The sequence below is a fragment of the Stegodyphus dumicola genome, chromosome 6 (genome assembly GCF_044657685.1).
Source record: "Stegodyphus dumicola isolate Sdum_Otavi_A_Nest chromosome 6, ASM4465768v1".
NCBI classification, from domain to species: Eukaryota; Metazoa; Arthropoda; class Arachnida; order Araneae; family Eresidae; genus Stegodyphus; species Stegodyphus dumicola.
The window spans coordinates 113,588,965-113,602,803 of record NC_140773.1 but is presented as its reverse complement, the minus strand read 5'-3'; the positions used below and the strand labels follow the sequence as shown (position 1 = coordinate 113,602,803).

The 13,839-nt window shown below is 32.6% G+C and overlaps 1 protein-coding gene across 3 annotated transcripts in view; it reads left to right on the top strand.

The window, feature by feature from the left end:
* LOC118197213 (echinoderm microtubule-associated protein-like 2) overlaps window positions 1-13,839 on the top strand; it is a 210,916-nt gene that overhangs the window by 28,094 nt on the left and 168,983 nt on the right. Inside the window, exon 1 of one of the 3 annotated variants that reach the window (XM_085818834.1) lies at window positions 5,875-5,975. The exons of 1 other annotated variant lie outside the window; for it this stretch is intronic. In XM_085818834.1, coding sequence (XP_085674960.1) covers window positions 5,927-5,975 — 49 coding nt within the window. In that variant the 5' untranslated portion in view covers window positions 5,875-5,926. Of the gene's footprint in view, window positions 1-5,874; window positions 5,976-8,701; window positions 8,890-13,839 lie in introns of those variants that run through there. One more of the 3 variants, XM_085818833.1, reaches the window with a different exon arrangement.

Below are 13,839 nucleotides of genomic sequence, written 5' to 3'. Positions count from 1 at the left end.
ATATTAAGACGTTCGCCAAGTGAACTATTCTTGGCGCAAACTGAAGAAAAAACGCCAACATAAATTTGTGAATTTCTCCGTAAATTTCGCTCCAAATTTTACAAAATTTCATATTTAGGCGTAATTTGAATCGTAGAATCGAAATATGTAAAAAAATTGGTATGTTATTTCAGAAAAAGTCCGATTTTGTGTCAGAATACCTATGTTAGAATAGTGCTATATATAAATCTAATATATATCCTAAGTCGCGCTTTCGAGACATGAAGAACGCAATTTGAATTTTGTCAATAGGCCCAGTAGAACGGGAGATATAGCACTGTCCCTTTTTTTTTTTTTTTTTTTTTTTTTTTTTTTTTTTTTTTTTTTTGAGCAGTGTACAGCATCCAATTTCCGAAAGTTAGACAGCAACTGATCAGTTTTTACTTGTATATTATTCACACATATAGTGGGATTAACCTCTGTTGAATTATTCACACTACCCGAAATAATCCATCCTAGTTCAGAAGGAGAGGCTACTGGTTTACTTTCTTCGCATTTAATCGTTTTCCTTTATCGATATATATATAGATTTAATTCCAGTCCCCGTTAAAACATTTTTAACATTTTACTTTCAAGTTACTTCAAAGCATCTCAAAATATAACTTACCATATGCTTTCCCTATATTTCCTAAAGCGATATCTACGCGTAAAAGTATATCAACTAGAGTGGGCCTCACTTTTGTAAAATGTTGGATCTACTAACATTAAATCATTATATCCCTTAATGTACTTTTTATCTAATGCAAAATGCGCAATGTTCCAATGATTCTATTGATGATAAGTACTGATGTAGTAAATGACACCTTCGCTGGAAAATGCGGGACAAAATTTATTTCCGCAATTCCATTAGTTTTCGTATCCAAAGACCCTAAACATGAAATAAAAACTTTGGAATTTCTTCTTGGTAACCTTGGTCTCTGTACGTAATCTTCTGAAATCAGGTTTGCTTGACTGCCAGGATCAAGGAAGGCTCTACACAATTGATATTCACCCGATGAATCTAACACTTTAATATTTGCTGTGCATAAAATTTGACGCTAAAAATTAAACTCGGATACAAAAGATTTAATTACTGATTTTACGAGAGGTAAAATCGCTGAACACTGGTAGTTTAGACCTGGGTTCGAATCCAAGCGAAAGAGCAGGCTGTATGGGCGCTTTTGGTGTTTTCCCCACGTGCAATGTGTATATGAGCCCGCTTCTCTTAGAAGTTCTCCACGAAAGCACCCCTCTCCTTAGAGAGATAGACTTACTCAGCTTTGCCACAATAAACTAAACCAAACCGTATTTTTAATGTGAATGCAAGCCAATTAATTCCCTTAGAAAGTCTTGCACGAAAACATTTCTTTCGTTAGACAGATACCCCTCGTATGCTTTGTCATATTGCCATAAATTTAATCCAGTGTATTGGTGGTAGTTATATAATTGTGTGTGTGTGTGTGTGATTATTGCAAAGCTTCGAGGGCTATCTGCCTAAGGGGAGGGATGCCTTCGTGGAGGACTTTCTAAGGGAAACTGGCTCGTATACACGTTACACATGGGGAAAACCACGAAAACGCCCATGCAGCCAGCCTGTTCGCGGGATTCGAACCTCGGACCGAACTACCAGTGTTCAGCGACTTTACCGCTCGGCCGCTGGTGGGCCCAGTTATATAATTGAAACCTACATAATGTAAATTTAAATGCACATCTTCTCTTAATTATCATTATTTTGAATATTATATTTATTTTGTTTAATTGTATATTCTGAGGTATTATCTATTTACAAAAATAAAATTAAAACTTATCAAGCTATGGAAGTGAAAAGATTAGTTAAGTTATCATAATTATTACAATTAATTAGAAAAGTTATTGTAATTTCAGACCCACAAAGTATCCCATATCTCTCCTTTTTAAATCTGCGCAATAATAATAAAATAATAATAATAATAATAATAAAAAAAAGATTATTTGAGCACAACTTACCAAAGAACGAAATCTTTTTTTGAGGCTTATATCTCAATGAGTGAATCATATTCAAACCATTTATGGACTTTAAAAGAGCAGATATCAAGTTATTTAAGTCGCCATACTTAAGTGGGTTTTTGATTGTGCTGAATTACTTTCACGTTGCGGAATCTTTTCACTGCTGTAAAGAGTGGAAATGATTTTTAGTGATGCACTTTCCTTAAAATCAATTCCAAAAGTTTTGCTTTGTTTCGGTATTTTATATTTCATCAAATTTTCTTTTCCTCCCGTTCTGAAGTGAATCTTCCATAATAAATTAATTTGAGTTTTTGTATTGTTTCAGGAAATTGTATGATTAATCGAAGAATTACTTACTTTTTAATTACATTTTCGGACATCTACAACCAACAAGTTAAAAGGCTAATTAATGAGTCTGCTCCGGACCGGTTTTATCAATTAGTGAATATAGGTGATCGTTTCAGGGGGTGCCACAATACGGAAGTACATTTAAGTTTTCTGAATAGCACAAAGATAGATTGTTTAATCTTTTCGTTTTTTAAAGTCTAGCTTTAAAATCGAAACAGTCCTTTCGATTTTTTAAAGTTTAGCTAATATTTAGTTGAATGCTAAATGAATATTAGTTGAATATTGTAAAAATAAAAGCAGATTAAAACCTTTCCAAGACGACCATTTCTGAAAGAAGCAGCATTTCCGAAAGCACTAAATATTGTCATAGAGCCAGGCCTGGGCAAATGGCAGTTCCCAAGCTGTAAGCATCTTTAAAAATATGGCACGTATTGTAAGAAATAGTAATTTTATTTCTGCAGTATTACTGCAACAGAACCGTGCTACGACCTTTTTTTAACTTTCACACTATGTCACGTTTTATATTTTATTATTACGCGTATAATTATTTGAAATTAAATCAGATTACATATATGGGCCATTTCTGCGACTTATTATCATAATAATACTAATTTTAAATGAGCTAAGGACTATGAGGATAGCAGAAAAGACAAATAGTAATAGCAGCAAAATGCACTATATTTATGACTTATGTCATTGGAGAGCCTTATTCAGTGGGGCCGTGAATATATTTATATGTATCTTGCATGGGGAAAGAAGAAGGAAAAATATATATATATATGATGATCTAGTTTGCATCTAATGAATTAATTATGTGTTTAAGATTAGCTTCAGTCTCGTTTGCTGTTGCATAATTTTTATGCAAAAGCTGTAAATTCATTTAAATTTAAATCATTTTCGTTTATAGAACTGAATTTTTACTGCAAAACCCTTTTTCTAGTCTCACTTGCTTTAGAAGAGTCAAGAAAAATTGCTAATTTCATTCGAATAGAGAATGAGGCAGTGTAATTCAGATCACCGAGTTATCCTTCACAGAATGAAGTTTTTTTTTTTTTTATTTTTTATTTTTTTTATGAGAAGACCACTGTGTCTTCTTCTTCTGACAATTATAATCAGGGAAAAACTGGGAATCAGAAGACAATGTTTACTTTTCGATTCGAAAAAAAAAAGATTGTTTAGTATCGCATACAAAAATTTAAAATTTGCATGCCGTAGTTTCCTAAATACAGTAGGCGTAAGTACAGAAAGAATTATCTATTTATATTTATATCAGAGAGCCGCATTAATTATAAAATACCATATCACTGGCAGATTTCAGAAAATCGTTCTTTTTTAAAAGCAGTGAAACAGATTTTGTTTAAAACTTACTGCTTTAAAAATAGTACAGGGCGCGGCAGGGAAACTACCTTATTTTAAAAATGAATAACACAAATAGTATAAGCGATATCAGTTTAATTTTTTTCCAAGTTATAGAGAGACACTTAAAGTTTTTTATTATTACGGTTAAAATAATATCAGTAAGGTGGCTCTGTTCTGGTAAATGCATTGAGATAATCGAATTTTGAAGTTTCTTTCCACTTTTACCAGCATATCAACGGGTATGTTGTCCATAGCAGCTTGAATTATGTTCAGTTCAGCCAGGATTTTTGGACATTAGAGATTTCAGATAGCCCCACAAAAAGAAGTCACACGGGGCTAAATCAGGCGAGCGCGCTGGCCACTGACAATCGTTTCCTAAGGAGATAAGGCGTCCAGGGAAATGTTCTCCAAAAAATCATGGTCCAATGATGCCTATTCGCGTATTCTGGACAATGTACACCAAACAGTCACACCTTCTGTATGGAGGGGCTGCTCATGAAATTCTCGGGGATTCGTGCCATTCCATTATCGCATGTTTTGGAAGGTGAAAATGAGTCTCATCGCTAAAGAACACAAGGGCATCATGAGGCGTATTGTCAAGAACGGCTTTGCATCCATTTTTTCGTGAAAGAAAATCGCGTGGATTAAGTTTTACACCACTGCCAATTTATATGGATGAAAATGCAGTACGTTGAAAAGTACGACTCCACGGAGAACGCGCAATTCGCTCTCGTCCACTGCATGATCGGTACTAAACATACATGACATAAAACTTTCGATACTGCTCTTTTCAATGAGAGCCAGCCCACTCTTCTCGGAATAAATCTCGCTAGATGGCGCGCGTTTCAAATAAGGAAGTTTGCTGCCGCACCAAGTATAATATCTTTTTAATTGCGGTACTTAGTAAGTTCCTGCAGCCATTCAATTTTTCTGAATTTTAGCACGCGGCTGCTACTGATACGAAATTTGACCCTTTCCCTAATGTTGAGCGTCACTGATCGTCATGCTGTCTAAGACTACCACTTTAATAGAAAACTTCGGGGCGTCGTTTCATTATGTAAAGGAGACTCTCATAAACGGAGTGTAGGGACTTCTAAATTTTCTTGCTTAGAGGCGTCATATACTTTGCGTCGCCCCTAGGCATATATAGCGCCCATAGGCAATATAATATATATTTATTTGAATAATAAGTTATTTGCAGCAGCAAATTTAAAACATATTTCTATCACGTGCAGTTGTATTTTTTAGGACGAAGACTATTTTATTAAGTATTTCCAGACAAAACTACGTAAACATTTCTTTAGCCTTAACAGCTGTATGTTTCAGAAATAAAATGCTTAACTTAATTAATTTTCATATAAATATTACTTTTTAATTCTTAACCGAAGGAACATTTCTCTTTCTAAACTGAATTTTAAATGTGAATTGTTTTACCCCTTTCTTAAACGAAAAATAATTTGTATTTTACAGTGTTATATAAATATAACATTAAAATAAATTTTTTTAAATATCGTACTCCTTTTTTAATTAAGGAATTTTTCACATTTTGACTCCGAAGCTCATTAATATCTTCTGTGAATTAACGAATAGTAGCAGATTCTGCATCTAACATTGGGAAAGGGGGAGCATGAGAATAACTGTTTTAAAAATAAAACTTTGGACATGACTATCATAAAACACATAAAATATACATTAGTTATAAAACATAGCACATTAAACATAACATTTTGGACGCTAAGAATGAAGCTATTACATGTTTATTGAAGAGAAATATATATAAAAGGAGGTGTTATGTAATCACGCAATTAGTTGCTCAGCGCTGTTTTCCATCATTTTTGCCTATTAATTATTCATCAAGTGTAATATTTTAATGCACAAGAAGGACTGTCATGCTATTTTCCAGATAGGTTATTATTAATCCTTTTGTTATGTTGCTTTGTTAGGTCTTTGTTGAATATCATAATTATTTTTATTTTGTCAATATCTGCAGAATAATAAAAAGAAAATAACTTATCTTACATTTAATAGTCCCATTTATCTAGATTAGAAAACATTTAAATTTTGTTTTTTCTTTTTATCGATATCGTATATTTGTTCCACAATCTTAACGCCTGATTAAACCCCCCCCCTAGTGTTGGAGCCGGTATTCGTTGTTTCATATTAGCAGTTGGTAATCTTTTCACGCCTTCAGCTTAAACCTACACTTCGGATACTAATGAATATTTACTCTTCCGCATTTTGGACGCCCTCAGGAATGTTCTTAGGTAATTTTTTAAAAAAAGTTTTATTTCTTCCTTTTAACGCCTCTTCTTGCAGTTCTTTCTACGCAGTTATATTTTATTTCTGTGTAACGCAGGGTATTTGAAAAAGCTGTAGGTTTTATTTCTTTAAATATGAAACTTAAACATTCCGGTTACAGAGATTATTTGTTGTCACTGTAAAGTATGTAATTATTTCTAAAATGTGAAAAGTGAAGAAACATTTCTTTAAAAAAAAATTGGAAATTTATGGTCTCTGAATTAATTTGTCTATTTATTTGTCAGCAGTTTAGTATCATTTGTCTCCATTTTAGCGGAGTTTTAATGTAAAATATTAGCTAATTTAACTAAAGTATTAGTTAATGTAAAGTATTAGCTAATTGAAATTTGTCAGAGAAACATTCGTTCTATATGATTAAAAAAGGCAAGGTAAAGTGTTCCGCCTAAAAGTGAAAAACTGCAAACGAAGCCAAATCCATTCTTATCATTTGTTAATTTTTGAACCTAGGAGTAAAGATTATCCACGAATATTTTGGAACTCTAGGAAAAATAGAAAACTTTTTTAATATGTTATCGGGCTTTCAGTATCATTAATTATCAAGGTGTAGTATGTAATATAAATTATCAAAAACTTTAGTAACTACTAAAGCCTTCGCTTTTCGATCGAATCTTTCGATTACTAAAGCCTTCGCCTTTTTACTAAAGCCCTGTCTTTCTATAATCAAAACTCGTATATTCCATGCACATCCTTTCGTACGATCTGGATAGTTTATGCATTTTATGCAATATTAGGCGAAATGTAGATTGGCGTAGATTTTAAATAAAATTATTGATTTCGCGGCGATTTTATATAGATTCTTTCCACCACAGAACGAGGGCGTTTGCCACCCAGACGGTATAGTGGTTAGGTGAGCCTACTGCTGTACCGAAAGGCTCGGGTTCGAATCCCCGAGAAGACATGGATGTTTGTAATTGTATAATGTCTTTGTGGCATTGGGGCACTCTAAATGTATCACGAGCCGAAAGTTCTGTCATGTAGTTTGATGTTGGAGGGAGGAGTGGGAAACTTTCGGACCCCTGGAGGGCTGTTCCTCAAAATTGGGGTGGAAGAAGTCCAACCTCCTTGAGGCCCTGGCAACTATTTTTCCATGAAATACATGGACAAGAATACAACAACAACGAGGATTTCTTTTTCTTCTTTTCAAAATTAAATTTTGGACAATTTTTTTGGCGGCGGGAGGAGACTGATTTTTCATTTTTGCATTAGCATGCTTTTCTGTCATATGCATTTATTTTTTGTATTTAAATACAAAGTTTTATATTTCCTCTCTTACATTTTAATTAACTTGGATAGTATACACTGTAAAAATGGTGACTTAGCCTTTATTTTCGCAACGGTTGGTCATAGACATATACACTTCCAGTCGCTAAAAATTTTAAATGGCACAAATATTCACGTTTTATTATTTTCTAATTAAAGAAATAAAGTTTGACTTCCGTAAGACAAAAATTGACCTAGGTGTTTGAAATTAAAATCAAAGATTATATTCGTGAGCTGTACACATATTGGAAAGCGAAGTGTTTGTATTCATATGCAAATGAAAATAAAATATTAGTTTAGAAAAAAATTTCTGATGTTAAGAGATTAATTGCTGCTCGTTTTAAGCAAATTTTGATCAATATATATTTTTCCAAAATGGGATTAAAAAAAATTAAACAAAATTAAAAATTAGAGGCATTAGCAAATCATGGAAGAATATAACTAAATGATATTTCAGAGAAAAAAAGTCAACTTTTTATTTAAATTTATTTATTAACAGACCCGGCTATGCAAATTGGAACTGGCGTCAAAAGTTGCAAATTTCATCTCGGTAAGTTTTGGTCGCACGAGAGTCAAATCTTTTGTATTTATTTTTTATAATAAGAACAAAATTTTCGTAGATATAAGTATAGGTACCGAAGAAATGTATAAAAAGTTTTGTTAAGTTTTATAAAACTGATATCTTTAAATTAAAAAATTGCCAAAATATGAACATTTGCGTCGTGTAAAACATTTTAGTATTTGGAAGTATATGTTTACGACAGACTGTTGCGAAAATGAAAGGCCGGGTAAGGATTTTCGTGGACACGGTGCATATAATAAATTAGGTGCTCTTCTCCCATTCGCTTTTGGGGCACAACGGTTAGCATTACATAGCCGGTTACTCGGATATTTTGTAATCCATTCCGGACAGTGCACGGTTTTTTCTTAAGGATTTAACGCCCTTAAACTCCTACTATTGCTCTATAGTAGCTTTCCTCTGCATCTAGTGTAGTGATTTAGCTAGCTTTCACAAATACTATGTATGCCGTGCGTTATTTATGTTTTGCAAATTCAGGGAACTAATTTCGCTTTTCGATATTTCACCTATGCTGTGGTTCTACCTATTGCGTAAACGGGAGATGCTGATTTTCGTTGTTGCTACGTGCTGCGAGTCAGATAAATTAGAAATACCTAAGTATCTTGCACATTTTAAGAGATCTCCCTCTACCTGTGCCGTTTGCGAGATTTTTGGAATTCTGTAAAAGGATATCGTTTCCTTGCATCGCACTGCTCTGTGTCATCATCTCATTGACTGTGAACACAGCGCCTGGTCTTGCAACCGGTTTCCATCGCGATTTTTTTCTTCCTTTTTCTTTTTCGCTCTTTACGCTCTTGTATGCCCTTCACCCACTGACAGCTATTTTGCAGTTCTCAGTCTTTCGTAGGCAAAGCTAGCGGGCAGTTGACATAATTGACAGTTCCCGTTGCGTTTGTTTCTCGCTATTTCCCAGTTTTTTTCCTTACCTGTTAAGGTTGGGCAGTGAATCTGTCCTGCATTTCGGTGAAATATGAAAATTCATTTCAAAGACAACGGTGAGGCGACCACTTCCGATGGAGGTAAGTTTTTATAAAAAAGAAAATGCTATTATTTTTCTTTGTTTATGTAGGGGAAAAAAAAAAAATTCTGAAATGTTTCAGATTTTAAATTACGTCCAAAGGGGCGTTTTTTAACATTTTGTGTGTTACCTTTCTTTATTAAATATCATGTTCCTCGCACTTAAACCATAAGATCCAGTGCAACAGCAATATCGCAAAATAGTTTTAAAACGAGCATATCTTTAGAATTTCCGATACAGAGACTCACGCGCTGGAGATAAAAATGTTTTTTCTGCACAACGTTGCCATTGCTCGCTTTGAAATCCTTGAGTTTGTTAATCAAAAATTCGTCAAAGTTTTAAAAAATAGGAAATCGATCATAAAACAAATTTCAAATTTCAAATTTGGTCTTCCACATGCTCATATTCGTTGGAGGATTACGTTATTCAAAATTCGATGACTCTATGTACCGTTGTTTTATCACAATACGAGAAATATACATACATTTATGCAGATTTTTCATTATTTAATTTCTTCAAATATAATGCAGGACTCTAACATTTTGTGGCAACAGTTTGAAAAGTGAACCGACATTTATGAGTCCGACGCAAAATGCCAAAACGAAACTAATAGTCCTTCGGGATTCAAATCCCTTTGGACTAAAAAAAAAAAAAACTGGATATTGAAGCATATCATTTCCGAGATTGGATCTGTTCGTGAGTATTGGTGTTTTGGAGCCATTTTGAAATGTAATAATCCGTTACTCATGTGAGTTGTTTTAGTTTTATATGCAGTAATGACCTAGGATTACTATATTGATTTCCAAATTGTTTGACGATGCCAGTTTTTTTATTAAATTGAATTTCAAATGCAAGTTCGAGGCAATCATTCCCTTGAGCTGCTTGAATTTATTACTATTTTTGCATTTTGAAGAATTCATTAATCATCGAAATGTTTATTTTTGTTTCGAATACAAGATGATGCTTTTTTCTTGAAACGCGCTCTTCTGAAAACTGTACGTTTCTTATGTTGTGTAACATTTAACATGATATTATAATTTATTCCTCAAACTTGAAGTTAAAATATATTTATTTGTAGCTTAAAATTGGTTTTAATAACTTTTTACTTTAGTTCTTAATTATCTTTCAATACCTAACACATGAAGTTCATATGTTTGTAAGGCACTTTTTACGCAGTCTCATTTTTTTTTTCTCGTCTTTAAAATAAAGGTTCGTGCTATATTCAAGCCAGTAAAATTATTTTACACGTAAGGGAATATTTATGTATTTTCTATTATGGTAAAACAGTTTTTGTATTTGATGCTTGATTTGGTTAGCTAACCAAGATTATTTCCCCCACCCTTTACTATGTGTTACTACACAAAATGTATAATATTCGCTAGATTGCATGTACAGTATTCACATATATTCAGTTTCTTGTACCTTCTTTTGCTTGAATTTGGAAACACTCATTTTAATTGGAATATTATTTTAAATATAAAATAAACTATTCTTTAAATAAAGAAAATTTCGTATCGGTTTATATTTGGTTTCTTGTGTAGTAAAAAAAAAAAAAAAAAAAAGCCTATTGAGATTATTAAATTTCTGCAGAATTTGATAGTTACATTTGTGTAATCATAAATGTGCTTATCAGAAGAACTGTAGAGAGAAAAAATCATCCTTACTGCATTCTTTATGCACATATATTTTTTTTAACATGTTGAGCGCGGCGCCGAATTTGCTGTCCTTTCCGTTTAGCCGGCAGCGAGCTAAGCCGTAAAGCTAAGCCGTATTTTTGTTTAGAATGTTTCAATACATTTCATTAAAACTAAATTTGATCACATTTTGTTGAGACTATAATTTTTAACTTTAATACTGTCGGTCCTCTACTGTCGGTCCTGAGGACCGACGCCAGCCAAACAAAAATTCCAATGCCGGTCCCTAGGGACCGGCGCTCAACTTGTTAAGGCTCTAATGTTATTGTTACTTGAATGTGAGTAAGATGAGAACAAGTTGTTTTTAACTTATCCAGTCAGAACTTGATAAAAGTATTCGGTATCCTTTGATAATGGGTCCAGCTAAGTATCTCATCAAATACAACTAACGTTTTCTGCTCTTAAAATACGCAGATCTGTAAGGTCTTATTGACTAACCAGTTTAACATAGTAATCAAGTGTAACTGATGCTTGATTTGTAAATTAATTGATTGTTGCTGTTGAAAATATTTGTAAAGCAGTTTTAATTGCAAGAAAAATAGATAACTTAGCTTTTCAAACTACTGTTATTCCCTAATTTCAAATTTTTTTTTTTTTTTTTTTTTTTTTTTTTTTTTTTTTTTTTATTATTATCAGGAATCGTCCATATCACTTCATTCACGGTCCATAGGGCTTTAAAATATCTAAGAGCACTGAAATAGAATTTTAAATAAAATTACCACTTTCTGCTGTGTAATGATGTTTAAAATATGTAATATAGGACTTAGTTCTAATTTTAATATGTACTATCAATGCCGTTAAAAGTTGCAGTATGCCCATATATTTGCTATAATATGAAGTTATCAAATATTTGTTTTTAGATATTGCAATTTTTGGATGCATTGTAGTGTCAGCAGGATTTAATTCAATGCAAGATTTTATTCCCCCACAGTTTGAGTATATTGCTCTCTAGACATAAATAGGCAATAAGGCAACGAAAATTGTATCATATTTCTTTAACTACATTTCGAAGAGTATTATGGCTCTATCTCATCCACCAAAAGCTGACCGTTAAAAGAATTGCAGTTATTGAAAAGTTCTTGCTGAGCATAAGATCTGAAGATTTCTGCGTCTTGTAATTTGCTTAAACCATAGCATATCGCGAATATGAATTGTTAAAATGAAAGGCATGATAGATAGAAAATATACTATAATTTAATAAACTGTATTCCAAAGATTAGCCCCAAAATCTTAGGTACCTTTTCGACCAGCGACACGTATTTAAATTTTTTATTCCTTAAATATGATATTCTCATATATTTTAGTCTCTGTTAACGGCAGTCGGTAACAATTATATTGTTTAAATAAATGCATTTAGACATAGTAGCATTTTACCTGATATATACTTTCTGTAATTAGAATTGTTGTATTTCACATTACACGCACCATTTATAACTTAAACAAACTTGACCTGCGACTTGTTTAACGTAATTGACTATTGTTCCAAAAAATGACATCCCATTTATACGTAATTCGGAAGTTAAAATGGAAAAGGACATTTCCTATTGAAGTGATAGCCTCTAAAATGAACGTGAGAAAAATGAAGGAAGAAATTCCTTCATTTTTTCGAAATGAAGAGGCTAGCCTCATCCTCTGGAAATAATGTATCTTTTTGTGGATTAAAATTTATTTTATTTTGATTGCCCTATTTTGTAAAGATTCACCCAGCTTTGCTTATCGTGTATTCTTCAGATGTGCTGCGCCAAACAAAACTTAACGTGAGCAAGCGACTAACAGTAATGTTATGATTGTTCAGATTTAGGTGTAACTGCGACTTTTTTTTACATATCAGTATGTTAAGAAAAGAAAATTCATAATTTTTTGTTAGACCAGAAGAGGCTGTTGGTCTCGAAATGGGTTTTTGCGTCACTATAAAAGGCAAATGGCTTTAATGATTTTAATGACTTAATGATTTTAATTCATTATAAAAGACAAATGAATTTTCAAATCGTTGCCACCAAATATTATCGCACTGTAATATTTTAAAAGAAATTAAATACTGAAGAATCTGCATGTATATTCTTCGCACTGTAAGAGCTGTCAGAATTTTAAATAACATAGTCCTCTACTGAAACATGTGCACCTTGAAGCCCGCGAATTTTATAAATTTTATTTTGTTTTTCATTTTGATTTGAACTTGTTCTTCAATTTTATGTTTTGCTTATTTTATATTGTTTTTCGAGCGAAATACTGTTTAGGGCATTGTTTGTTAAGATGCTCACGATAAGATGTTGTTTGAGAATCAGATGTAAGTCAAGTAAAACAATGTTTTAAAAACTATCGCACGCTATAAAAGAATAAAATTGTTGGATGAATAACTGCGCAATGAAAGTGCAAGACTGAGATTCTTCTAGAGGTAGCTATTTAAACGTCAAAAGAAGGAGCGTGTTCTTGCTAATAAATATAAACGTACAGTTCAGCCTTAATTATCCAAAATGTTGAATGACGCCGGAGGTAGGTAATGGATTTGTTCGTGTAACCGATTTTCTTATTAAAAAGTCTTATTTCCAAACAAAAAAAATTTTTCTCCTCACGCCTTGTTGATATTGACTAGTTATTATTGATTAGTTAGTAAAATTTTCCAACGTAATGAGGAGAAAAAAATTGCTTACTTTTTATTAAAAATATTTTATAAACATGTTTTAAACAGTTGCGATGATCCAACGTTTGAAAACTCGAAATTTTTACTTTAATATCCACTTTACATTCTTTGCGGCAAGAATTCATACTGTGTAACCAAACTTCTCTGTTTTTCACTTTTATTTTTATAAAAGTGAAAAATAACAATGAACTGAAAATAAATGAAACTAAAAACACGTGAAGTATAGGCTGTTGTGTAAGTGAATTTAGTATGCATTATAGTTTACTGCGTAGATGAATTCGAACGCAAGGTATTTTATTAGTTTAATTATAGTAAAGAGCACACGTCATTCGGGAGGAGGGGAATTTAAGAAAAACTAACTTTAAACATATTTTAGAGGTAGAGGTCTTATTACCAACAGGTAGAGGTTTGGAGTTGTTAACTATGCTGAAACACCCCCGGCCTAAGTAAGAGCGGAGATACTTTCGTAAAGGACTTATGAAATACACAGTGGATAATAGTGAATAGGTTCTTTGAATCAGTTTGTGAGCGATACGATCTGCTCGTATATTGTGATTCAGCCGATTCTCTTTACTGACTAAATGAATGGTGATCCCGGAAACGAAGTGGTGCTTTC